This window comes from Siphateles boraxobius, unplaced genomic scaffold, assembly GCF_051911475.1.
Source record: "Siphateles boraxobius isolate OS27281-9 unplaced genomic scaffold, OSU_SipBor_1 8, whole genome shotgun sequence".
Taxonomy (NCBI): domain Eukaryota; kingdom Metazoa; phylum Chordata; class Actinopteri; order Cypriniformes; family Leuciscidae; genus Siphateles; species Siphateles boraxobius.
In genome coordinates, this window is record NW_027509208.1 from 3,385,603 (window position 1) to 3,408,255 (window position 22,653).

At 38.1% G+C, this 22,653-nt stretch overlaps 1 protein-coding gene across 2 annotated transcripts; it reads right to left on the reverse strand.

The window, feature by feature from the left end:
- Positions 1-5,720: 5,720 nt before the first annotated feature.
- ankef1a (ankyrin repeat and EF-hand domain containing 1a) lies at positions 5,721-22,122 on the reverse strand. Of its 2 annotated transcripts, XM_077220784.1 has the most exons (11): positions 22,003-22,122; positions 20,708-21,066; positions 20,102-20,208; positions 19,758-19,907; positions 19,511-19,634; positions 17,813-18,641; positions 16,783-17,009; positions 16,100-16,269; positions 14,564-14,704; positions 13,038-13,193; positions 5,721-5,765 (listed from the first exon to the last, which is right to left on the reverse strand). In XM_077220784.1, exons 2-10 carry the CDS (start codon positions 21,057-21,059, stop codon positions 13,041-13,043), a joined length of 2,253 nt encoding a protein of 750 aa, XP_077076899.1. In that variant the 5' UTR covers positions 21,060-21,066; positions 22,003-22,122; the 3' UTR covers positions 5,721-5,765; positions 13,038-13,040. The 2 variants fall into 2 exon arrangements, with proteins under 2 accessions (XP_077076899.1, XP_077076898.1); XM_077220783.1 differs by lacking the exon at positions 5,721-5,765 and having other exon boundaries at positions 12,247-13,193.
- Positions 22,123-22,653: the final 531 nt, after the last annotated feature.

Consider the following 22,653-nt stretch of genomic DNA (forward strand, 5'->3'; position numbering starts at 1 on the left):
CTGGAGAACATTGGGAAACCAGCAGGACAAACTGCTGCTAGCCTACTGCAAAAACACCTAAAAACTGGAAGAATGACTTGCAAAAGCTGAAGTAGGTGCTCTTGAAATAAATTGGACCGATGACATATTTGTAGTGTTCATAATTAATTCAATTTGATGTTAGTTTATGCCACCAAGCATATTTCCAGCAGATTCCACAAGGCCACAAGAATAACAGAGATTTTATGTATTTTTAATACACAGTTTAAACTCAACTATATAAAAGTTTAATGTGATATGTACCCCCTTAATAGCCTCAGTTTTCTCATCATCTCAGTATGCTATTACTGAGTAATGGAATGAGAATATATTAGTACAATAAATGTTTTGTGAAGATTTAATGGTAATTTTTTTGTAAAATTATTAATAATAGTATTCATAAATTGATCAAATATGTTATTATACACCGGTGTCCCAAGTAAATACTGAGTTACTTTCTCTTCAAATCAAAGACAGTTTAAAGTCATTTGCTTGTCGTGGAACCTAACTTGAAACAAAACAGATCTTGCTCTTTTTTGTAATGTTACGATTAAAGCGAATCTTTAAAAAAGTCTTGCTGAATCTTTGAAGCCTTTGAAGTTTTTTTTTTTAATCTGTAGCATTTGACTTTGCTGTGTTTTTTGCACCATTGGAACAGAGGCAGTAAGAAAAGAATTAGTAGTTGCATTATCAACTCTCTTTGTGACTAGACCTTGCTCTAGACACGTCACTCACGGACTCATTTCCCCGTTAATTAAACCAGAGAGAGGAGAGTGAGAGCACAGAGGGAGCTGAGCAAGGGGTGCTTGCAGAGATAAAGAGAAAAAGTTGGGGTTGGAGCGGGTGGGTGTAGATCAGAACACGAGAGGGGGATGGAGGGAGAGGATGAAAGTAAGAGAATGAGGAGAAGAGCTGTTGAAGGGAGGGGGAGCACGCTTCGGCAATGGATTCGACCAGTGACTCAGCAGTCTAAAAACATGTTTATTCTCTGCTGCTACAAAGGAATCCTTTAAATTATGACTCAGAGGAATGTGAAAATCACAGCATCGATACATCAACTGTAGTTATTTGACTTGATGATCTGACTAGTGTTTTTTTTTTTATCTCTTATTTGCATGTGGTGTTTGGTCAGTGTAGAGCATTAACCCTTGATCAAAATAAATTCACTATTAAACAATTAGCCATAAGGCAATATTAGAGTGAATTTATTTTTTATTAAGGATCAGTGCATTATATTGCACAGCTACTTCCTGAAATAAATAAAAGGAGATAAAATATTAGATTTTTTTTAAATAACGGAGAAGGATAGAAACTGCGATATGAGAGAAGTGAATATAGCACATCTATTCTGGCAATATGTGTGATAGAAAGTTTTAGGGGTAATTCTACAAAAATTTTGGACTGCAGGATGCAGATATTGACCAATCAGAATCAAGTATTCTAGAGAGCTGTGTATGATGTAAAATGGATTGTTCCAGTCGTTGCTTCTGATTTGTCAATACAGCATTCTATCCTTGCAAAAATCAATGATTTGGGTAATTTTGCTATCAGTTTTGCCTTGCATTTTCATGACGTTTCTTAAGTCTCATCTCAACTATGAAGTCATTTCTAACTAATTATTCTTTAAGCATTATATAATGTAGTATTAGATAATGTTCTTAAACATGATACTTATTTATACTTATACATATACATGACTACTTATTATCAATTGTTACTGAGGAAATCCAGCTTTTTTACTTTTTTAACACCGTTCCCCACATAATTGTTTTAGATCTTCTGTTTTACCACTATTTATCCCTACTTTTGTTTTTTTCCCCCATGCATTTTCTAATCTGGTGACTTGTTTTCATTTAGAATTCATAAAAATACAAAAAGTTAGCTTTGGCTGCCTTGTCACTCCAGCAGACAATATTGTTGGAGCTGCTCATTACATCCTGTCTCCTTTGCCCTAGACGTGCATGACCTATTTTCCACAGAGGTTCGTTCAGATTTCTCTCCAGTTGCTTCTCTGAGCTCTGTAGAGTGAAAATGCCAGACTGCAAGCTTGATAATTCGGGAAAGTGACATTCAGTCTGATAATTGATGAGCGGCTAGATTTGAGATGGGTGGCAATGTTGATAAGTGTGTGACTGAGGGTCTCAAATGCACTGATGCAGATATATGTCAGAAGAAATATTGATCCATATTGATCCGAGCTTTATAAGGGACTGTAGTTTCATCTCACCCTTTCATTCAATCCAAACAAGAATGGGTAATTAAAATAAACATACAAAATACAAGATTGTTATCAAAAATGTGTATTATTATGCTTGGATAATCACCAAAATGCTCAAGACTAGTATCAAAGCACCTAAATGTATGCTGTCACCTGCTGTCATTCTCTTTCTGAGTGTTGTGGGGGCAGGAGAGGGTCACATTGATCCACTGGGCACTGAGGCAGCATGCTTTAGCACTGAGGTCAAAGGTTAATTACTACCTAAATTGATTTGATCCAAAGTCATGTAACATCAATATGTATTTATGTATATGGGGTGTAACCACAGTGGAGTCTTGAGTAGACTTAGAATGTTTCATTCTTGCCAGGATGATAGTGTAGACTAGAGAATAGTTTTGAACACGTCATGTGTGCATTAAGCTGGAATGTGATATCCCTTCTAGCCAGTTAACAGGACGTCTTATACTTTCGCCATTTGAATCTGTGCATTTCCTCTTTCCAGTTCCACATGCATGTAAAGTGGTGATGTCTATTTGCCCACGTATGGCTGTGTAAAGAATGCTTGTGTGCACAGTAAATAATGATTTTCTTAATCAGTGTTTTTGTCTGGTTTCCCAGTAAACATTTTTTTTTTGAAATCCTTAAGATGAGAAATGCATCTTTTATTTTGTTTTATTTTTTAATTAGCTATAGTAAAAAAAATACTCTTAATAAATTGGCTCTTCTTCAATCAATTTGGAATTTTAATTGAGCAACACACACAAAGTTGAAATTTGAATTTAAATTCAAATGACAGGAAGAAAAATATACTGAATTATAAATAACTCACCGGAAATAGTGTTCTCCCACTCTGGTTCACAAATTTAATTTATTCAATATGGGCAGAAATAAAGATCTGAGAGACTTATATAAGAGCCAAATTGTTATGGCAAGGCAACTGGGTTACAGTATCTCTGAAATGGGAAGGATTGTGGGGCAGCAGTGACGAGTATTTACCAACAGTGGTCTAAAGAGGGACAAACCACAAACCGGCGCCCAAGTCTTATTGATGCACGAGGACAACGAAAGCTATCCCGTCTGAACGAACAAAAGTGTCACAAGTCACAAAATGTTAATGATGTTATGGCAGGAATGTGTCACAACACAAAGTGCATCACATTCTGCTGCGTATGGGGCTGTGTATACGCAGACCAATCAGAATGCCTAACCCCTGTCCACCATGAAAGCAACTCGGAACTGGACCTTTAAGCAGTGGAAGAAGGCCGTCTAGTCCGATGAGTCCCGTTTTCTTTTACATCACGTGGATGGCCGTGTACTTGTGTTTGACAAGCCGGTGGAGAAAGTGTGAAACTCTAAATGTTCCATTTATGTGGACGTAAATTTGACACACGCCACCTACCTAAAACAGACCAGGTATCTTCATGACTTTGGTGTTCCCTGGTGGAAGTGGCCACTTTGAGGAGGATAATGCACCTTGCCACACTGCATACATTGTTAAAGGGATACTCCACTTTTTGGAAATAGGCTCATTTTACAACTCCCCCAGAGTTAAACTGTTGAGTTTCACCGTTTTTGAATCCTTTCAGCCAATCTCCGGTTCTGGCGGTACCACTTTTAGAATAGCTTAGCATACATCATTGGAGTGGACAAGACCATTAGCATTTCTCAACAAAAAAAATGACCAAAGTGTTTCGATATTTTTCCTATTTAAAACTTGACTCTTCTGTAGTTACATCGTGCACTAAGACCGACGGAAAATGTAAAGTTGCGATTTTCTAGGCTGATATGGCTAGGAACTATACTCTCATTCCTGCGTAATAATCAAGAAACTTTACTGCCGTACCATGAGTGCAGCAGGCGTAATGATATGACGCAGCGCCTGAAAATAGGCTTCCTTCCGTCAACATAACCAACGTGACAACCTGCTTGCACTACACAAACTTAGTCCCGGTCACGTTGGAAGTTACCGAGCTGGGGACTATTTTCAGGCACTGACTATTTTTAGTGCACGATGTAACTACAGAAGAGTCAAGTTTTAAATAGGGAAAATATCGAAACTCTTTGGTAATTTTTTTTTGTTGAGAAATGCTAATGGTCTTGTCCACTTCAATGATGTATGCTAAGCTATAATAAAAGTGGTACCGCCAGAACCGGAGATCGGCTGAATGGATTCAAAAACGGTAAAACTCAACAGTTTAACTCTGGGGGAGATGTAAAATGAGCCTATTTCCAAAAATAGTAGAGTATCCCTTTAAGGAATGGTTTGAGCAACATGATGAAGAGATCAAGGTGTTGCCTTGGTCTCCAAATTCCCCAAATCTCAACCCAACTCAGCATCTTTGGGATGTGCTGGACCGACAAGTGTGATCCACAGCAGCTCCACCTCGCAACCTACAGGATTTGAAGGATCTGCTGCTAACATCTTGATGCCAGATACCACAGGACACATTCAGGGAACTTGTAGAGTTCATGTCTCTGCGGGACGGCGCTGTTTTGGCAGCACATGGAGGAACAACCGCATGTTAGGCAGGTGGTCATAATGCTTTGGCTCATATATACTGTATATATTCAATTGTAATTCTGCATCCTGTTTGCTACCTCAATTCAAATTCAGGAACTGAGTTGGGATCTTAAAGACATTCTCAATACACCTCAAGTAAATTAATCTTGTTCAAAGGATGTTTCGATTTTTACAGGAAATCAAGACAAAAATACTAATTAAGTCAATGATTTTTGCAGTGACGCACTTGCTCATTTGCATCATGGGAAGAACTGTGGAACAGCTGAGACGCTCTTACTGCATGACTAAATCTGATGTGTCCAGTGAGCAGACGTAATGACCACACTCTCAAAACAAGGACATCAGGACATATACACAGTGTTAGACCGTGCAGACTTGCATCTTGCTACAGCATGAAAGTTTTCAGTTGATTGCACTTTCTTTTTAGCGTCTGTGTGTTATTGTTTGGAAAATAGATTGGAAGTGGGGAAGAGTTTTGCTAAAGCTAACAGTCTTTCGGGTGCAATAACTGTTGTCTTTTTCTCCTTCTCCGCTGTGAGTAGTGCAGTGTTCTGGTTGGTGAGGCAAACCTGCCTGTTGGTGATCATTATCATTTCAGGATTAGTGGGAGACATCAGCAGAATCCAGGTAATGATGAACGAGTCTGTGTGATGGATTTAAGGGAAGACTAGTGTAACAATGCTTAAGGTTCATAGATGGAACACCAGATTAGTCCTTGATGCCTTCACCTGCATGTTGCCATGGAAACATGGGGGTTTTCTCTCCCCATGCGTCACCTGCAGGTTCATTTTTTTTTCCTGCAGAGATGCTCATGTTCATGTAGAAAATGTGGGAAGAGGTGAAAGCGGAAGCCACGTTGTGTCATAATGTGCATGAATTTGATGAACGATGCTTGAATTCACTCGTGACGCTTCCCTTCCTGCTTGGTTATGTTGCTGTAGAGCAGCGATTCCCAACCAAGAGTACTGAAGCAGGTTCCAGGGAGTACTTGGAAAGATTGTGATGTTGCTTTTTAAAACCTGTAAAAAAGAAAGTTAAGAAAAAAACTGAAAGCTGTTAAAATAATTAATTGCAATTCATTTCATTATTATTTTTTGTGAATGCCTTAACACAATTAGTTTTTTAAAGAAATACCATATGAGCTAAAAGGAAAAATGTTCAATTACTTTTTAAAGCTGCATTCTGTAACTTTTTTGGGTTAAAAATGATCAAAAACGTTTTTTTGAGCAAGTACATAACCAGCCAGTGTTCAAAACTATCTGCTTGTCTCAGTTCGATTCAAAGCGGTTAGTTTGTAATAATGTTTTCAATTGCAGTGTTACTGGTGGATTTCCGCCGGAAATTCAAACATGTCTTTGCGTCATTACGTCACATCTGTACACATAAAGACTGTGTTTCGGCTAGTAGGCTATATTGCGGGTGAGGATGTTGGAGGTGGAGATTTATAGCCTTTTCTCGCAGCACTTTATATAATTAAACATGCCCATACGAAAACAAGGATAAATACCTGAAGGGCATTAAATGTATGTGGCGCGGGAGGCGTGGTTTAGCGAAGTCTGTAGCGGGAGAGAGAGGAAGGAGCCGTGCAGTACGAAAGTAGGTCAAGTGCAAATGACGAACACCTGTGTCTGATTGCAGTAATTGGCGGAGAGACTGCTTATAAAGCCTGCTGGAACGAGAGAGACGGACTGAGGAGTCGGCATGGTGAATGCGCTTTGTGTGCGCCCTTTGTTTTGTTCTTTTGTTTTTGCTATTTGGAATAAAAGCGAGTCCGAATGACAGGATCCACACCGCGCGGTGATTGACAGCCGCACATTCTCCTCAAAACATTGGATTCAGCCACGCAGTGCCGTGCCGAGGCACAACCCACGTAAAGTTGATAATTCCGCGAATAACTGCAATTGCAGATTTCGACCAGAGATGGCGACAAAGAGGAAAACTACGGACTGCAGCTTTAAATACTATAAGAAATTTCAGGGTCATGACTTTTTAAAAAGAGGTTTAGTTCCCATTTGATTATGGCATTGTAATGATTGTATTTTGCCATATAAATAAAACTTTTTACTTTTTTTTTTTTAAACAAAGTGAAATATGTTGATAATAGCTCATACATTAACCCACTTTAACAGTTTTACTCCCAAGGATCCTTAAGTGTGTATCCCAGTACATGGTTCACAGTTTATTTAGAATCTGACATAACTATAAAATGACTCATGGTTTCAGTGAAGGTGTCAGTTGTGAACTCTTTTGGTTTATATGTGAATGAAAGCCAGAAACTAAACTATATCGCTCAATACAAATGGATTAGTTGCACAATCTCTTTATTAACTTTTTGAAGCGTCAAAGTGGAAGTTACAAAGCTATCAATGGAGGGACAGAAAGCTCTCAGATTTCATCAAAAATATCTTAATTTGTGTTCCAAAGATGAACTAACGTTTAGAGGGCAAGTAATTAATGATAACATTTTCATATTTGGGTGAACTAACCCTTCAAAATAACTTTTTTCTTATTGTGAAGGTCATGTTGTGTCGCATCTAATGTAGACGCCGCTCAACCCCAGTGCGTTAGACCTGACTACATCACAATCGTACATTAGTAATATTATCACTGAAAGGTTCATAAAAATAGCTTTTCCAGACTGCTGGAATGGCAACAAGACAATCAGCATCACTGATTATAATGGGTTCTATTGTCTTTTTGTCCGCATCGTGCCACTCTCGTGCGGCTTAAACACTGTGTAAAAGTGTAGAGCACCAGGACCTGGACCCAGACTGTCATGTCTGGTGCCTGCAACACACACAGTTTCTCTTGCAGACCTGATACAGCATTTTTTGCCATGGTGTTAATGGCAGATTCTTACCCTTAAGGGCTGCTCAAAGGGGGACTAGTACCTCAGTGCCTCTTGCCGCTTAATGAACCGCAGCTTCCAGCTATGCAAGTGTGTGCGTGTGTTTTTATGTGGCTTTGTTTGTGCCCAGAGGTGGAACAGCAGACGCCTCCACTGCAGTGAAAATGAAACTGCCCAGCACTGAAACTGTGACCCACTCCAGAAAAAACGGATCGATGGAGTGCAGAACAGATCTCTGCCAGCTTCACCCTGCTGGCTACACATTGCTAAGCCTCACACTCTCATCCTCGGAACCCTGTCACTGATATATGGCCACTTACTACAACACTGCATGCCGCTCAACCCCAGTGCGTTAGACCTGACTACAACACAATCATACATTAGTGATATTATCACTAGAGGGTTCATAAGAATTGCTTTTTCAGACTGCTGGAATGGCAACAAGACAAAATAATTTCTTTCCTCACAGCATCTGGTAGTGAGATTAAAGATTAATGTCTGCCTGGGTATTCTCAAGAGCGCTCTTGCATATGCCTGATTCAAATGCTAAATGACCACCGTGGTGATTACATTACTCATCGTATTACTGGGTCTTCACTGGCATTGGTTTCAAGACTATTTCTTGTCAATTTTAAAACCGATGAAAGTAACCTGGCTGAGAATTGTTTTTTGTCTGCATCTGTATTGTTTGTTGTCAAGTTCCCCTGGCTGGGTACCAAAATAAACTAAGGACAGTATGTAAAAAAAGATGGCTGCGAAGGCAAAGGGGATGCTACAAATAATGGATGCCAAATGCTAATTGCAGAAAAACGCTCAACAGCAAGATACTTGAACTTCTGCCATCAGCTTCTATCGACTGAAATTGTACACCAACTCCTTGGGAAAAGAACTTGAGTGAGGAACTCAAGCCAAAATAATCCTTCACTCTACAACAACAGCAAATGTATTTAAGGCTGCTGGTAGGAAAATCTCGCTGAACATCATGAAAAAGAGAGTTGTTTTGATACTGACTTGAAAGAAAATATTACTTTTAGGGATACCGCTGGGCCTAACATTTTATCTAGGTTGAGGCATATATATGCCATATTGTTCAAAGGTCTGGGGTCAGTAAGATTATTAAACTTATAAGCTCTATTAAGATTATAAGCGCTTCTATTCAGCAAGGATGGATGATAGTAAAGACATTTATGATGTTACAAAAGTTCTATTTCAAATAATCATTGTTCTTTTGAACTTTCTATTCATCAATGAATGATGAATAAATGTATCATGATTCACAAAATTTAAGCAGCACATTTTTTTTTATTCGCTACTTTGTAATGATTTGTATTTTCTAATAACTTGAATTTGGGTTTTCTGTCCATATATATTAGCACTATTTCAAGTGCTTCACACAGGAGGTTGTAAACATCTCCACATTCCTCCACCTTACAAGAATTACCCAAATAAACCAGTTATGACCTGTTTTATTGTGACAGACAGACTGTACCCTTCACCAGTATGTGTAAGATAGTTGTTATATACGGGCATCAGGGGACTTATTACGACAAAACGGTCACATCGTATTCGGCAGACCTCATAAAACCCTGATTCACAGGTCATATGATATTGTACAACACTAATACCTATGTTTATATGCTATTCTGTGTCTACTCAAGTGTATGCAGATGCCCAGTCTCTGAAGTGAGAAGGATGGGTCTGCAGGAGGGTCTTAACTCTCTATCAGGACAGAGCCAGTCGACTGTGCTCAGATCAGCGGCCCCTGGTAGTGGGGCAGAGCTGTGACAGGCACTGAATTAAACACAAACAAACACAGCTCAGGCCAACCCTGGCCAGCAGTGTACTCCGTCTCCCCTTGGTCCCAGGAGGAACAAGAATGCTGAGTAAGCTCCGTGTGGGGGTGTGTATGAGTAGAAACACTGCAGTGCTGCAAGGAAAGACTTTCAACCCCGAAAACAAGGCACATCATTTCAGATGGAGCAAAACAAAGTCTTAGCAGAGCACTACATGACCAGATAAACAAAAGAAAAACGTTTGGAATAATTAGTTTTTTTGGAGTTTAAAAGACCTGTTTTCTATTTGATTATATTTAGAAAAATGATTTGTTCCTGTGATGGCAAAACTGAAGTTTCAGCATCAAAAAATCCTTTCAATATTCTGATTTGCTGTTCAATTATTATCAATTATCATTGGTGCTCAATTATTAATTAGGGTTCTTATCATTATCAATGGTGCAAATTGTTTATGCTGCTTAATATTTCTGTGGAAACCGAAATCATTTTTTTAGGATTCTTTGATGATGCTGTTTGAAAGAACAGCATTAAAAAAAAGAAATAATTTGTAACATTAAGTTTTATGTTACTTTTGATCAATTTACTGTACCCTTGCTGAATTAAAAGTATTAATTTCTTTTTTAAAAAAAAGTACTTACCCTACATTTTTTTATGGTAGTTTATCATGGTTTCCACAAAAATATGAAGCAGCACAATGGATTTCAACATGGATAATAATAAGAAATGTTTCTTGAGCACCAAATCAGCATATCAGAATGATTTCTGAAGGATCGTGTGACACTGAAGACTGCAATGATGCTGAAAATTCAGCTTTAGCTTAGAAATATAAGATAATATAATATTAGAAATATTAGCTTATAAAATATATTAAAATAGACAACAGTTACTTTAAATTGTAATAATAAATCAAATGAATCCAGTTTTGGTCAGCATAAGACAAAAATAAACATTAAAAATGTATGACAAATCCTATTAAATACAACAATGAACAAAGTATTAAGATAAGAAAAAAATCAAGTGAGCTAAATTGACATGCACGCATAAAAGCAAAATTTGCATGTGCTCATCACTCTTGAAATATCTAGTTCACACTGAAGCCATGATTTTATAAAACATTCACTCCTCTATTTCCATCCCTCCATCCCTGACTCACCCCACACGGCTTTGTGTCGTTACCCACATCTACAGGGATGAATGCCACCGACGAGTTCACACTCACACTATCGCTTTCATTCGCCCTGTCCTTCTCTCTCTCTGATGCACTAACTCTCCGAGCTGTCCCATATCTCTCTCTGCCACTCATGTTTGCTCTTTTGTTGTCTATCATCTCTTTCTCAGCTTCTGAAACAAACGTAGTAAAAAAAAGTCTATTTAGAAACGCATGCACATAAAAAAATCCATATATATCTCTCCAATGCTAGTTACAGTATCTGATAATTTACATAAATTCTCCATAATCTAATTGGATACCAAATGGATATGTAAAAACCTCATAGCTTCAGTAGCCCTGATTTATTGCTGTTGGTTTTAACCATTTATTTTGTTATGTAACCATGCCCAACAGATCTTGAAGGCATAGCAATCCTAATGATCTAATTCGGTGGTAGACGCTGGTATCAGCAGACGTGTGCATTAAATCAGATCCATGTCATACAAACAAAAAATACCTTATCTTTGTTTTTCAGATGCCACTATTGACATTTTAAACAGATCTTACTCTATGGTTACAGTAACACGTTGTGACGTTGTGGCTGTTTATTTCTTTAATGCTGTAAGAATCCATTTCACTCACTATTGGTACATTTCTATTGGTTTATCAACTAACAGAAATCATCAAGTATTAAATCAGAGAGATTGTTTTTGGAAAAAAACTTAAAATGGCAGCTATACATAATACATGCAATCCATACCTGCACATTTTGAATGACCCTCAAAAACATGTTATTTTAACTGACATCAAATTACAACTCTGAATAATCACAATAGTTTTAAATATTATTTTGCAGTATACTGAGCTTTAACACAAGAGCTCTTGAGGATCTCACAACAACAGCCATCCAAAACAGACACAATTCGTATGTTAACACTATTGCGCCATCTGTTGGCCAAACAATGCAATAAAAAGGACAGCCGAGTGGCGCATTTCACCAGAAAGAATCTAGAATCTACTCTGAAACCACAGCCGTCTCAGTAACCTGTAAAGTACAGAAAATAAGAACAGCTTTTATTGGAAGTCTTTCTACTAGTCAGTTTCAATCACACATTTCCACTATGAATATATCAGACATGGTTAATCAGCAGATAATGTATTCTTGTTAAAGCATGTGGTTCTTGTTTTTTTCTCTGAGATAAACAACATGAGGGGTTTTGCGCAGAGCTGCCTGTGGTGAAAGGACTGAAATCAGCACGCCCGACAGACGCTGAGACATGGAGGAGACAAACTGCATGCCAGCACGTAGGCAGCAGCTCTCATCTCCTGCCTCTCCTAAACGCATAATCAATCTTACTTAACGTACCTACTCCCTCTCGGAGGCGACAGAGAAACAGCCGTAAGACATGCAGTTTTAATCCCTCAACTACAGCTTAAAACACACTGTAAGTTAGAAGAATGGTACCAAAACTAGAGTGCTGATGCCCATGCAAAGTTTGACGCTACGATGCCAAGGCATTTTGGAAGGTTATCAGGACATTGCTATCAGGTTTCTAAGATAGCTGACCCCCAAGTTTATATGATATTCTGGGGCCAGATTTACAAAACAATTCAAATGGCTCTAAAGACAAAACTGAATACCTGAAAAGAATGTTCTTAGGATAAGTTAGGTTAGCATCCAACTTGACTTAAATTGACTTAAGGTATAAGATGTTTGATTTATTGGCTTGTTTCAATTATTAAGCATTACAACATAACACTCGCTACTTGTAATACATATTACTATTATTAGTTACACTGAGTACACTGAAGTGAAACACATTATTATGTGTGAAGTGACTTTTTGGTAATCAAGTAACAATCAGTAACAACTCAACTGAAACAGGGACGTTTTTAGAATTACAACATAATTTTCGGCAGCATTCAGCGCAAAATAAATATATAACACATGGCACATTAAAAAAAATCAATGGCAAGTGCTGAGCTCCCATTTTGAGCCAGTTGTGACAAAGATAGTGTGTAATAATATTCATTCATTATGGTAATTTGCAGGAAGTACAAAAAGATTAGTTGATTTGCAAGTCTTTGGAAAGAACCTGCATACAATCAGATAACAACAGATAACACCACACGATGCCTGTCATGTTCTTCTTAAGTAAAAAATAAGATGTTCTTAATTCCTTAAGAATTCTTAACATATCTTTATCTTAAGAAATTGCTTGCCTTCTTCCTCAAGAAGATTGTCATGAGTCCAGCCCCTCTCTAGATGGGACAGGGATTATCTACAATCTGTGGATTATCTACAATAAAATTTATATACGATAAGTTATTTTGTCCATTTTGGTAGAATTTTTTGTCTGCTCACTTAAAATTAAAAGGACATGCCAAAGATTATAATCCCTTCTGTTCTGTGGGGTCTGTGCAAATTTGCCTTAGCAAGTAATGATATTTGTGCATCAGTGCTGTTTTGATCCAAGACAGGTTTTCACCTTTCAGTCAGTAAATTCAAACTCCACGGACTTCTTCTGAATGTTTTTATTGAATGGCATCTTGAAGTCATCAAAGTCCACCTCAAAACTGAAACGCTGCCTCCTCCTTGCCTTCTTCTCCATCAGCTCGCTTGTGGTCAGCTGATTTTTCCACGTCTACAACAAATAGCAGGAAAAACAAATATAATAATCCACTGAAAATAAATGTGCTAATCTTTTGGCCACATGACATCTCATCCTTTCTTAAACTAGAAGTTTGTGCGCATGTATTCATGTGTAAAACATATATATTTATATTTTATCATATATTATATTCTAAATTTAAGATAACATAAGAAGAACAATCTTCGTGCTCCTATAAACAGCATATGTTTTGAATAATTTAAATGATAATAATTAATTAACAAATTCTTGTATTTCAGAGTAACAAAAATAGGTTCTGCATACAATGCATCTGAAAATGTGTTTTGGCCAATACAAAACGTGTATATTTCAAATGTTTTTGAGAATGGGATGCTTAGCATGGCTTTACTTAAAACTCCCCCTGTGGTGAAAACCAAGCTTGTTGTTTATATGTCTATGCGGTAGTGTTGTCAAAAGTACCGACTTCGGTCTTTCAGCGGATCCCTAATATATCCGCTGATAGATGCCTGCTTTCTAACACTCCTGTGTGTCTCTCTTGTAGTCTAATCACAGACATATATGTTGAGCGCGTGAACACAATAGCCAATCAGAGGTGTTTAAGAATCCGTTCAACAGCGCTCAAAAGGCTAGAGGGAAATGCTGGTATCGTCACATTTGAAAAATTTCAAGTCGGTACTTTTGGCACACTACTATGTGGTGATTTTAATATGCTTTAAGACAAACCATGTGTAAATTAATAAGTCAACACCATTTCTGAGTATTTTCTCCTTAAAATTGCAGTGAACCAAAGACAGTCTCAAAACCGCGGTTTGAAATCGCTGGTGTTTCTGACGTCACAAACTACCTTGTAACCAATCACGACAACGTGTGATCGTCAACGAGTGGATCTCTAAGCTGGTGTGAGTTGAGACTGGCTAATTTGCATATTCATAGAACTGCGTATACTAAATGAGGCAAAGGGTGTAGACTTTCATTCAAACTATTTTAAGGCATGAAGAATTTTCTTCAAGGAAAAAAACTTTAAATATGTAATTTTGGTGATCAAAGATGAGTTATAAGGGATACAATTGACTACAGGGGGACTTTAAAGATCTTGCTGCAAGATCTTTCATGCAAAATGTGAGCGTGAGGATACATTTGCAAAAGAAGAATGTATCCTTACTTTGAGTACAGCCCTTATATGGAGACATGTAGAATAATCCAGATTAATGAACGTAGAATGTGAAGTAGAATGAGAGTAAGAGTAAGAGCAAATGTACCTGCGCACACAACTGTTTTTGCATGAAAACACTTTTTATTAGTACATGAGGCCCAATGTGCTGCTCACACAGGCCTAGCTCACATTTCTCTCTGTGCATACCCGTGTGGTGTGTCCAGCTTACCGTTCTTGGCACAAAACTGATGTCCAATTTGTTGAGCTTGCCGCTGGTGATCTGAGTGCTGTGCACGATAACACTGTCTTTCTTCATTGCTTTCTTGACTGCTGAGTTTGAGGAGGCTGTGGGAGTGGGAACGGTGCCCTGCTGAGAAGATAAAGCGCTAACACCGTAATCAAGACACAGTGGACGTGATGACACATAGACAATGGTGTGACTTTCTAAAAAGGTTCAGCGGGGTTTCCCTGAGCACACTAACAGAGTCACAAAGCCGCCAGTGCCTTGTTGGGGGGAAATATGACACGTCTGGACTCATTTGCTTACTCTTTGCTTGGGTTTTCATTTTCGGTGCCATCTCATGTTTATGGCCAGATGGTTTTGATCACGGCTTAGATTTGAAATGACACAGCAATTTTAAAATGAAAACCTCAAATTGTTGTAAACAGTAATTCTGTCAAATATGTGGTGATTTTTTTATATTTCTACATTAGGAAAAATACTGATATTGCAGTATAATGATATTTCAGTCTATAACCCCCTATTAGGTGACACTTCTGGTTGCAGAATAAATTTGTCATGGATAAAAAAAACTTGAATTGCGCATCTGAAAGCGTTTGCTGTTGTGTGATGCTGCATCTGCGCCATTGGTCAAGTCAAGTAAAGTCACAATTATTTATATAGCACTTTATACAATACAAAGCAGCTTTAAAGCAGCTTTACATTGATTCAAGGACGCAAACAGTTCATTTCTGGCATACAGCAGCTCTAAAAGAAAATAGTGTCATTATTCAGCTGAAGTCAGTTTAGTGTTAATTATTCCCACCGAGAACGATAACTAGAAAGATTACTATAATGATAACTATATTTGCGTCCACACCAGCGGACGATATCGTTCTGTTTATTCTAAGAACATGGTGAAGTTTAATCGTCTTGCCCTTTAAATGCTCAAGCTCTTTAAAGCAGGATGGATTCTGATTTGCTGCCAAAGTTTTTAATCGTTTATCAACTGGAAAAAATCGTTTTGAAAGCGATTCCAACGATATTGTTTCTTGATGCCGTTATGGTTATCCATTATATCGGTATGGTGTGGACTCTGCTATTCTTTTAAATTTAGATTTTTTTTTTTTTACAAATATATCTTTATAGTTATCTTTATGGTTATCATTATTCATCAATTTTTAAATTAGTTAGTTTTATCTTTAAAACAGTGATGTCATCATCCAGCTCAGTTGAGTTCTCATCCAATAGTGTCAGTGCAGTCAAATCAATAATATTGTTGAATATTAAGTGTATTAATATTGAATATTATTATTTGATATCATTGGTGTGAGTATAAAGTCCAGGACCATTGTAGAAACAAACCAAAATTAACTAAAATATCATCTTTAAAGTATATTAAAAAGGAAAACATATTGATCCCTAGTCTCATAGTATATGTTTGAATAATGTAAGAATTGTCTATTTTGATTTCATGGTGACTTTAAATGAAGGTAGGCGTGTACAGTAGATATGCTGAATCACATAAAGTTACACTTGCTCTACCTTTTCTTTTGTAGAGCTAGGGGTTGAGGCTGGCGTTGGTTTGCGGTGGACTTTGACAGGCTGTGGCTTCTTGTTGTCCTTAGGTCTCGGTAGAGTATTAATCTTAGTCTGGATCAAATCCACCACTCTGAAGTCTGCATAAGCGTGGGCAACATCCAAGCAATTTTGCTCTGCAATTAAAAGATTAAAAGATCCTGACTCAAATGACAGCAATGATCAATCTCAGTGATTTAATGCACTGTAAATCTGTGTTCATAAGAGCACTCCAGCAAAGATGAGGTGGCATTGTGGGAATGACGTAGAAACAGTCTGCACTGGTTGCTAATGGTTATGAATTTGCTTCAATAGATTTATATTGCAACCAGTACCGCTGCTAGCCATTTTGGTGCCCTAATCATAATTCCTTTATGATCTTTCTAGAGCAATTAAATACTCTTGTTCCGCCTGTTTTGTTATATACATCCCTAAAAAGTGCCTAATAATATTTCTAAACTGAAATAATATCGGCATTATAATTATTATGACTATGATATGATGATTGATTTTTCATCAGGCTATTTTGGGTGCCCCCTCAGCACTTAGTGCCCTACACACAGCGTGTGATGCGCATGGTGGGAGTGGCGGCGCTGATTCCAACAGATGTAGTTGTAAAATAACTGTCCTTCCTAGAAAGTGGACTGTACCTGTCTTATTTACTGCATTGATCTTTGCCCCAGCTTTGATGAGGTACTCCACACAGGACGGCCTACAGCTCTCAATGGCTCTCATGAGGGGAGTGGCTCCATTAAGAGTGGGCGGGTCCACAGAAGCTCCCGCCTCCAGCAGCAACTGTATAATGTCCAGCTGTCCTGCATGACAGGCATGGTGCAGAGGAGTCCAGTTGAACTGATCACATGCATTCATGTCAGCCCTGTAATGAGATTCTCATTTGGGTAAATATACTTTAATTTATTCCTTAAGGGGTAACTAAACACTAAAACAACTTTTTTTAGTTAATGATTTGTAAGAATGGAGCTTCATAAATGCTGTTCATTGATTCGAGTAGATTTTTTGACATTACGCTTATTTCACGCAGCCGTTATTTTGAAATCGAAAGCGAGGCTCCAGTGGGAAGAAAACCGGAAGTGTCACCTTTAATCATGGGAGAGTCGCGAATGCGATGGCGTATTGTTGTGTTTAATGTAGAAATTAGTTATTCTAAAAATGTACATACATTTCTTTTATGCTTTAGACTATATACAGTGAAATTCATTTATAAATAATTTTTCTTTCCAGAAAGTAAAAAAGAAGCAGGAACGAACTATATACATATCCTATATTGGATATTAACATCGAATAGTGTAAATCGCGGAAGCAGCTTCAGGTTGGTAGTCCAAGGCATTGTTGTTTATCTTTACTTCCGGGGTTCTTCCCACCGGAGACTCGCTTTCGATTTCATAATAATGGCTGCATGAAATAAGCGTATATATGGTGTAAAAACGTCTGAGTGCTGCCCTCTTCAGGTTGAACGGTGGCTACTGCAGTTGAATTTTCCTATTGGAAGTTGTGGTACCCTCTGACGTCAAAGGGTACCAGCTAATCACGCCCTTGCCTACAGAGAGATGCGTCGCAGGTGCACGAAACAGGTTTGGAATGACAAGAGGGTGAATTATGACAGGATTTTCATTTTTGGGAGGACTATCCTTTTAAGTCAACACTCAACACAAGTCTTACCCATTATCAAGAAGGAACTTTGCCACTTCAAAGTTCCCACTTCCACATGCAGCCATGAGTGGTGTCTTGTAGAACCGATCGTTCACATCTACTGGAACCTTTTGGATGAGTGCTAACCTAAGAGACTCAATATCTCCTGTTTTAGCACAGTAGTTCATGTTTATGTATATCTTTTCGGGCTCATCGATGTACCACGTTGTATCATCTTCGATAGGATGTGCTGGTCGATGGTCCCGGTCATATCTGTGGTTATCTGTAAAATGCTGGTAGCTTTCAATCATAAAATGCGGTGGCCCACCATCATCACGCCGATGCAAGAGATCAGGTGGGACAGTGCAGATGGGCATGGGTAGACTGAACGTATTCTTTTTGGTCTTTCCTGACTTAGTTGCTTTCTTCTTCTTAGGCCCATAAGATGCCATAACATATATCTTTGGGAGATATTTGAGACCTTTTAGAAAGTCATTTATATTTATAAAGCCCTCTCTTCTCTTATCGAGAGCAAGCAGAAGAGTATGAATTTGGTTATCATCTAGAGGAGCGTGAAGTTCCTGAAGAACAGACACAAACGTCACCCTGGACACCACCTCTATTCCCATGATGCCATCTGATGCAGACTCGAAAGCACTCCTTAGCGCATTCTCGTTTTCAAGAGACCAGTCGTGAAGTGTCAGAGCCCATGGTTCATTTGTGCCGCCCATCCCTTTTGAGAACTTTCCATGTAGTCGTTCAGCCTTCTTAAGCTCTTTTACAGTGGCTTTGTGGCCACAGTCCTTAGCAATCTGACGAGGAAGCAGACCTTCTTGGTTCTTCAATTTAGGATTGCATCCTGAAGTAGGAATAAAAGTGTGAAATATCATATAATAAAGTTCAGCTTGTTCCACATCAAGAAGCATGATTACTTTTATAGTAGGGCTGCATGATTTGGGGAAAAAATGTGTGGTTTTTCTGATAAAAATTTTGATTGCAATTTTAAATGCTTTTTTTTTTTAGGGCTGCACAATTTATTATACAATTATTACTAAATGAAAATATGAAACGATATGAAATATTTCTATTGTAATATTGTACTGTAAAATAAAACAATCAAGTATTTAGAAAAAATAATATATAATAATAATAACAAATATATTGTATAGTTCAACAGTAGAATTACATAACTAATATTTATGGCTGTCTTAAGTTCTTCATTTTCAAACATTAAACCACCAAGCTTTTAATTAGGAAGAAAACGGCAGGCGGACCTTAAAGTTACGGAGAAACATTTAATGTGAGCCGTGCCAGTCTGAGACACTAAAAAACACTGGATCATGAGCTGCTCATACACAAAACCACACAGTGCCGCGCTTCACTCAGAAACATGATCTGCATATATTTATTACTTTAAATCACAGCCTTTGTGCCTGTTAATATGGCTAAGCCATATCAAGGTTGTATGGCTGTATGTTTTGTTTTTTTAATCCAGTCTTTATCTCAGGAAAACGGAGCAAAAAATATTGATTACTCATCCTGCACTGCACAGATTTCTATCCAATCAAATTCTCTCTAGAATGAAAGGAAAATAAACTTCCCTTATGAATTAAAAGCAATAAAGAAAGAAAATATGGAAAATAATCACAAAATGCGATGAATTATAAGCCTTCTCCTCTGGTTTAATGATTTTGTATTATAGTTTTGACTTAAAATGAATTGATTTACCTCTTTGAGCTAGAAACCTGCAGCAATCTGTGTAGCCACCAGAGGCAGCAAAGTGTAGCGGTGTATCCCCCTCTGTTGTTACCACTCCAAAATCTGCTGCATATGCAGACAGCACCTTAATTATCTGGAAATAGCACAACTAGAATTAAAAGCAGTGATCATAATCACTGGTAGAAATACATAGGCTTATATTCGTTTTATCACTTTTTATAAAATAGAAGAATACAACAATAGAAGTGACACTCACTTCAAAGAAGCCTTTTTCAGCTGCAAAGTGAGCTGAGTGGAATCGCTTCTTATCCAGAGCATTGACGTTTCCTCCTTTCTTGAGGATGGCTCTCACTAGATCTATTGCTCCCGCTCTGGTGGCTTCCATCAGAGCTGTCAAACCGGTTTTCTGGGATATCATACACACAAAATCAATCTACCAACACCAGTCAACAGAGCTAGGAGGCCTACATGTTATTCTGTGTAGTCAATGTAATACCTTTGTGTATGGACAAATGGTTTGGTATTTAAATTACATGCCTGCGATATCAGAAGGTTGGTTTGTTTGAATCTAGCTCAGGGAATTACACAACATTTGCATACTTGATTTGTGGCATTGGGGTCTGCTCCTCTCTCTAGGATACTGAGACACATCCCCTCACAGTCCTGAGCTTGTTCGCAGGCCAGCAGGAACACTGGCATCCCAGTATCTGAAACATTGTTGACATCTGCATTACATTTTAGGGCCACCTGGAGGCAGCGCATGTGCCTTTTGGTGGGGTGGATGCAGTAGAAGAGCAAGCCTGGGAGAGAAGCCAGAGTAGGATTACTCGGATCGGTTTACACATTAACTGGTCGTGCCCTGATCTGTAATTAGATAGACTGCATACAGTAAATCTCCATAACTGGCATGATGCTGCCAGCCATTGATGATCTCTGTCGACTATGTGGCTGCTGTCAAATTGCCTTATGAAGAATTATTTCTTGTGGGGTAAGCCTCATTAATATCTGCCCCTTGAGAGAAAGTGAGCTGTTGTATATTGATAAATAAAATGATTTCATATTCACAGATAAAGTTTATACAGTTGACTAATTATTTCCCCTGCCACTGAGCACAGCTTTTAAAAGTTGCGTTCATACTTTTTGTAATGGATAAAAAGTAGCAGTTAATGTATAACTATATTATAAAATAAAATAATTAAAAGTTACCTTTCCCATCTTTGTCGACAAGTTTCATGTCTGCATTCTCCTTGGCCAGTAGAGACACAATACCATCATACCCGAGCTCTGCGGCAAGCATCAGCGGTGTCCGCCCCCTCCTGTCCTGCACATCTGGACGGGCACCCTGAGCTACGAGGAACTCCAGCATGTCGGGATTGTTGGCCACTGATACCAGGTGCAAGACGCCGTACCCCTCGCGTGGCTCGGTGAGATTTATGAGGTCATCAACACCCATGCTGATTAATTTCTCTATGTACGGCTTTTCTCCATCCTGGACACACTGAAGCAGCCGGTAGATCTGCAAAACTTCAAGCCTTCCCTTGGCCGGGCTGCATGACATTTTGAACCTGAAAATATTATGGTATGGTAGCATTTGAATATTTTTTGTCTATTTGCTTTGTGTTTTGATCTATTTGAATGTGTAACTTAAATGAATGCATACATTTTTATCAAAGTGCAATAAAGCATGTAAGAATTTGATCGAGTAGTCGATTACATATTTACTTTTTATTTTACATTTATCCAGTACAATAGATTTGTTTGAAAATATTGATTTATAAAGAAAACAGATGTGTTTCTAATTCTGAGTATGCGAATTGTTGAGTAGTCCACTGTAGTGTACATATGAATTTATTTATAATCTATTTAAAGTACAAACGAAAAACTTAATTGTTAAACTAGTTGTGTACTTAGTTTAATAGTGTTACACTTAAAGTATACATAAAATATACTTTCATACACTAAAAAGTGGGCCAATTTAGTGCCAAGTAGTATTGAAATAGCTAGTACACTCACAAGTATAATTCTAGTACATTGATAATAGTATACTTACTAAATAAAGTATAGCCTACTTAAAATATAGGCCTACTTGAAGTTTACCTAATAAAATGTACTTTTTAGTAGGCCTATACACAGTCAAGGCGTTATGAAATGCTAAAAGTGATGACAAAAACTCAAAACCAAAACCCAACAAATGCTACCCCAATTGTATGGTAGGCCCTTTAGCTGTCTTAATATTATTTACATGCTTTTTAATAACATACACACTTCTATTTTTTATACAACTCATGTTGCACCATGAATATTCAGTAAAAACGAATGTAATTTTTCCAATTTTACGTTACATCTTATATTTTGGGACCAATATATATTTTCCCCCACTTTACACCTTAGATTTAATTAAAGTTTTTTTTTTAGGCTAGCAAACATATAGTCTGTGTATATCACATCCACACGTTTTACAAGACTATATTCAACGTCAAACAACAGCTGGATTTCCTTACCTGTAGTCGTTGTTTAAAATCAACAGTATAATGTTAAAGTTATAATAAATGTTACAATGTGTCCAGGCGCGTCGATCTGTGCTCGCTGTGTGTCTCTATGGCAACAGCACGCCGTGGCTCGTGAACTCCAGAAAAGCTTCTTCAAGAAGTAGCCTAAAATCCGCCTCATTGTCCCCGCCTCTTTTTTATCTGGAAGCGGCCTCAGCAGGTAGAATTACCGCACTTTTACGTGATCACTTGACCGGGGTTGAGTAGCCTAACGAGGAGCGGCCTATCAGATTTCATGGCAATTTGTTCAAGCGTGTGTGTAACTTTTTGAATGAGTGACAGTAAGTGACATCTATCACAAAGAGAGGCTTCCTCGCGCCATGCTCATATGGGATACAATTCTCTCACCATGAAGTCAAAGTCATGCATAATTTAAAATGTTATCACTTCAACCAGCAGCACTCAATTCTTCTCAGGAAGAGGGTCGGGTTCAAGAGGAAAACTTGGGGAAGATTTAAAATTGTCCACTAGAGGGCGCTAAATTTATATAAATAGGTGGAGTGCCCTGCGCTTTTTTGGCCAATGAGACTTTGGAGGGCGGGGCTTTGGAGGCAAAGCGAGCGTGTGGTTGGTTGAAGGGAATCAGAACACTAACATAGTAGG

Excerpts from the sequence above, each read along its gene's own strand:
- ankef1a (XM_077220784.1), bottom strand. The coding sequence starts at position 21,059 with ATGTCATGCAGCCCGGCCAAGGGAAGGCTTGAAGTTTTGCAGATCTAC. Across the intron at positions 18,642-19,510 it reads CAGGTTTCTAGCTCAAAGAG|GATGCAATCCTAAATTGAAG; the intron begins GTAAATCAATTC and ends TTCCTACTTCAG. Across the intron at positions 16,270-16,782 it reads CAATGCAGTAAATAAGACAG|AGCAAAATTGCTTGGATGTT; the intron begins GTACAGTCCACT and ends TTTTAATTGCAG.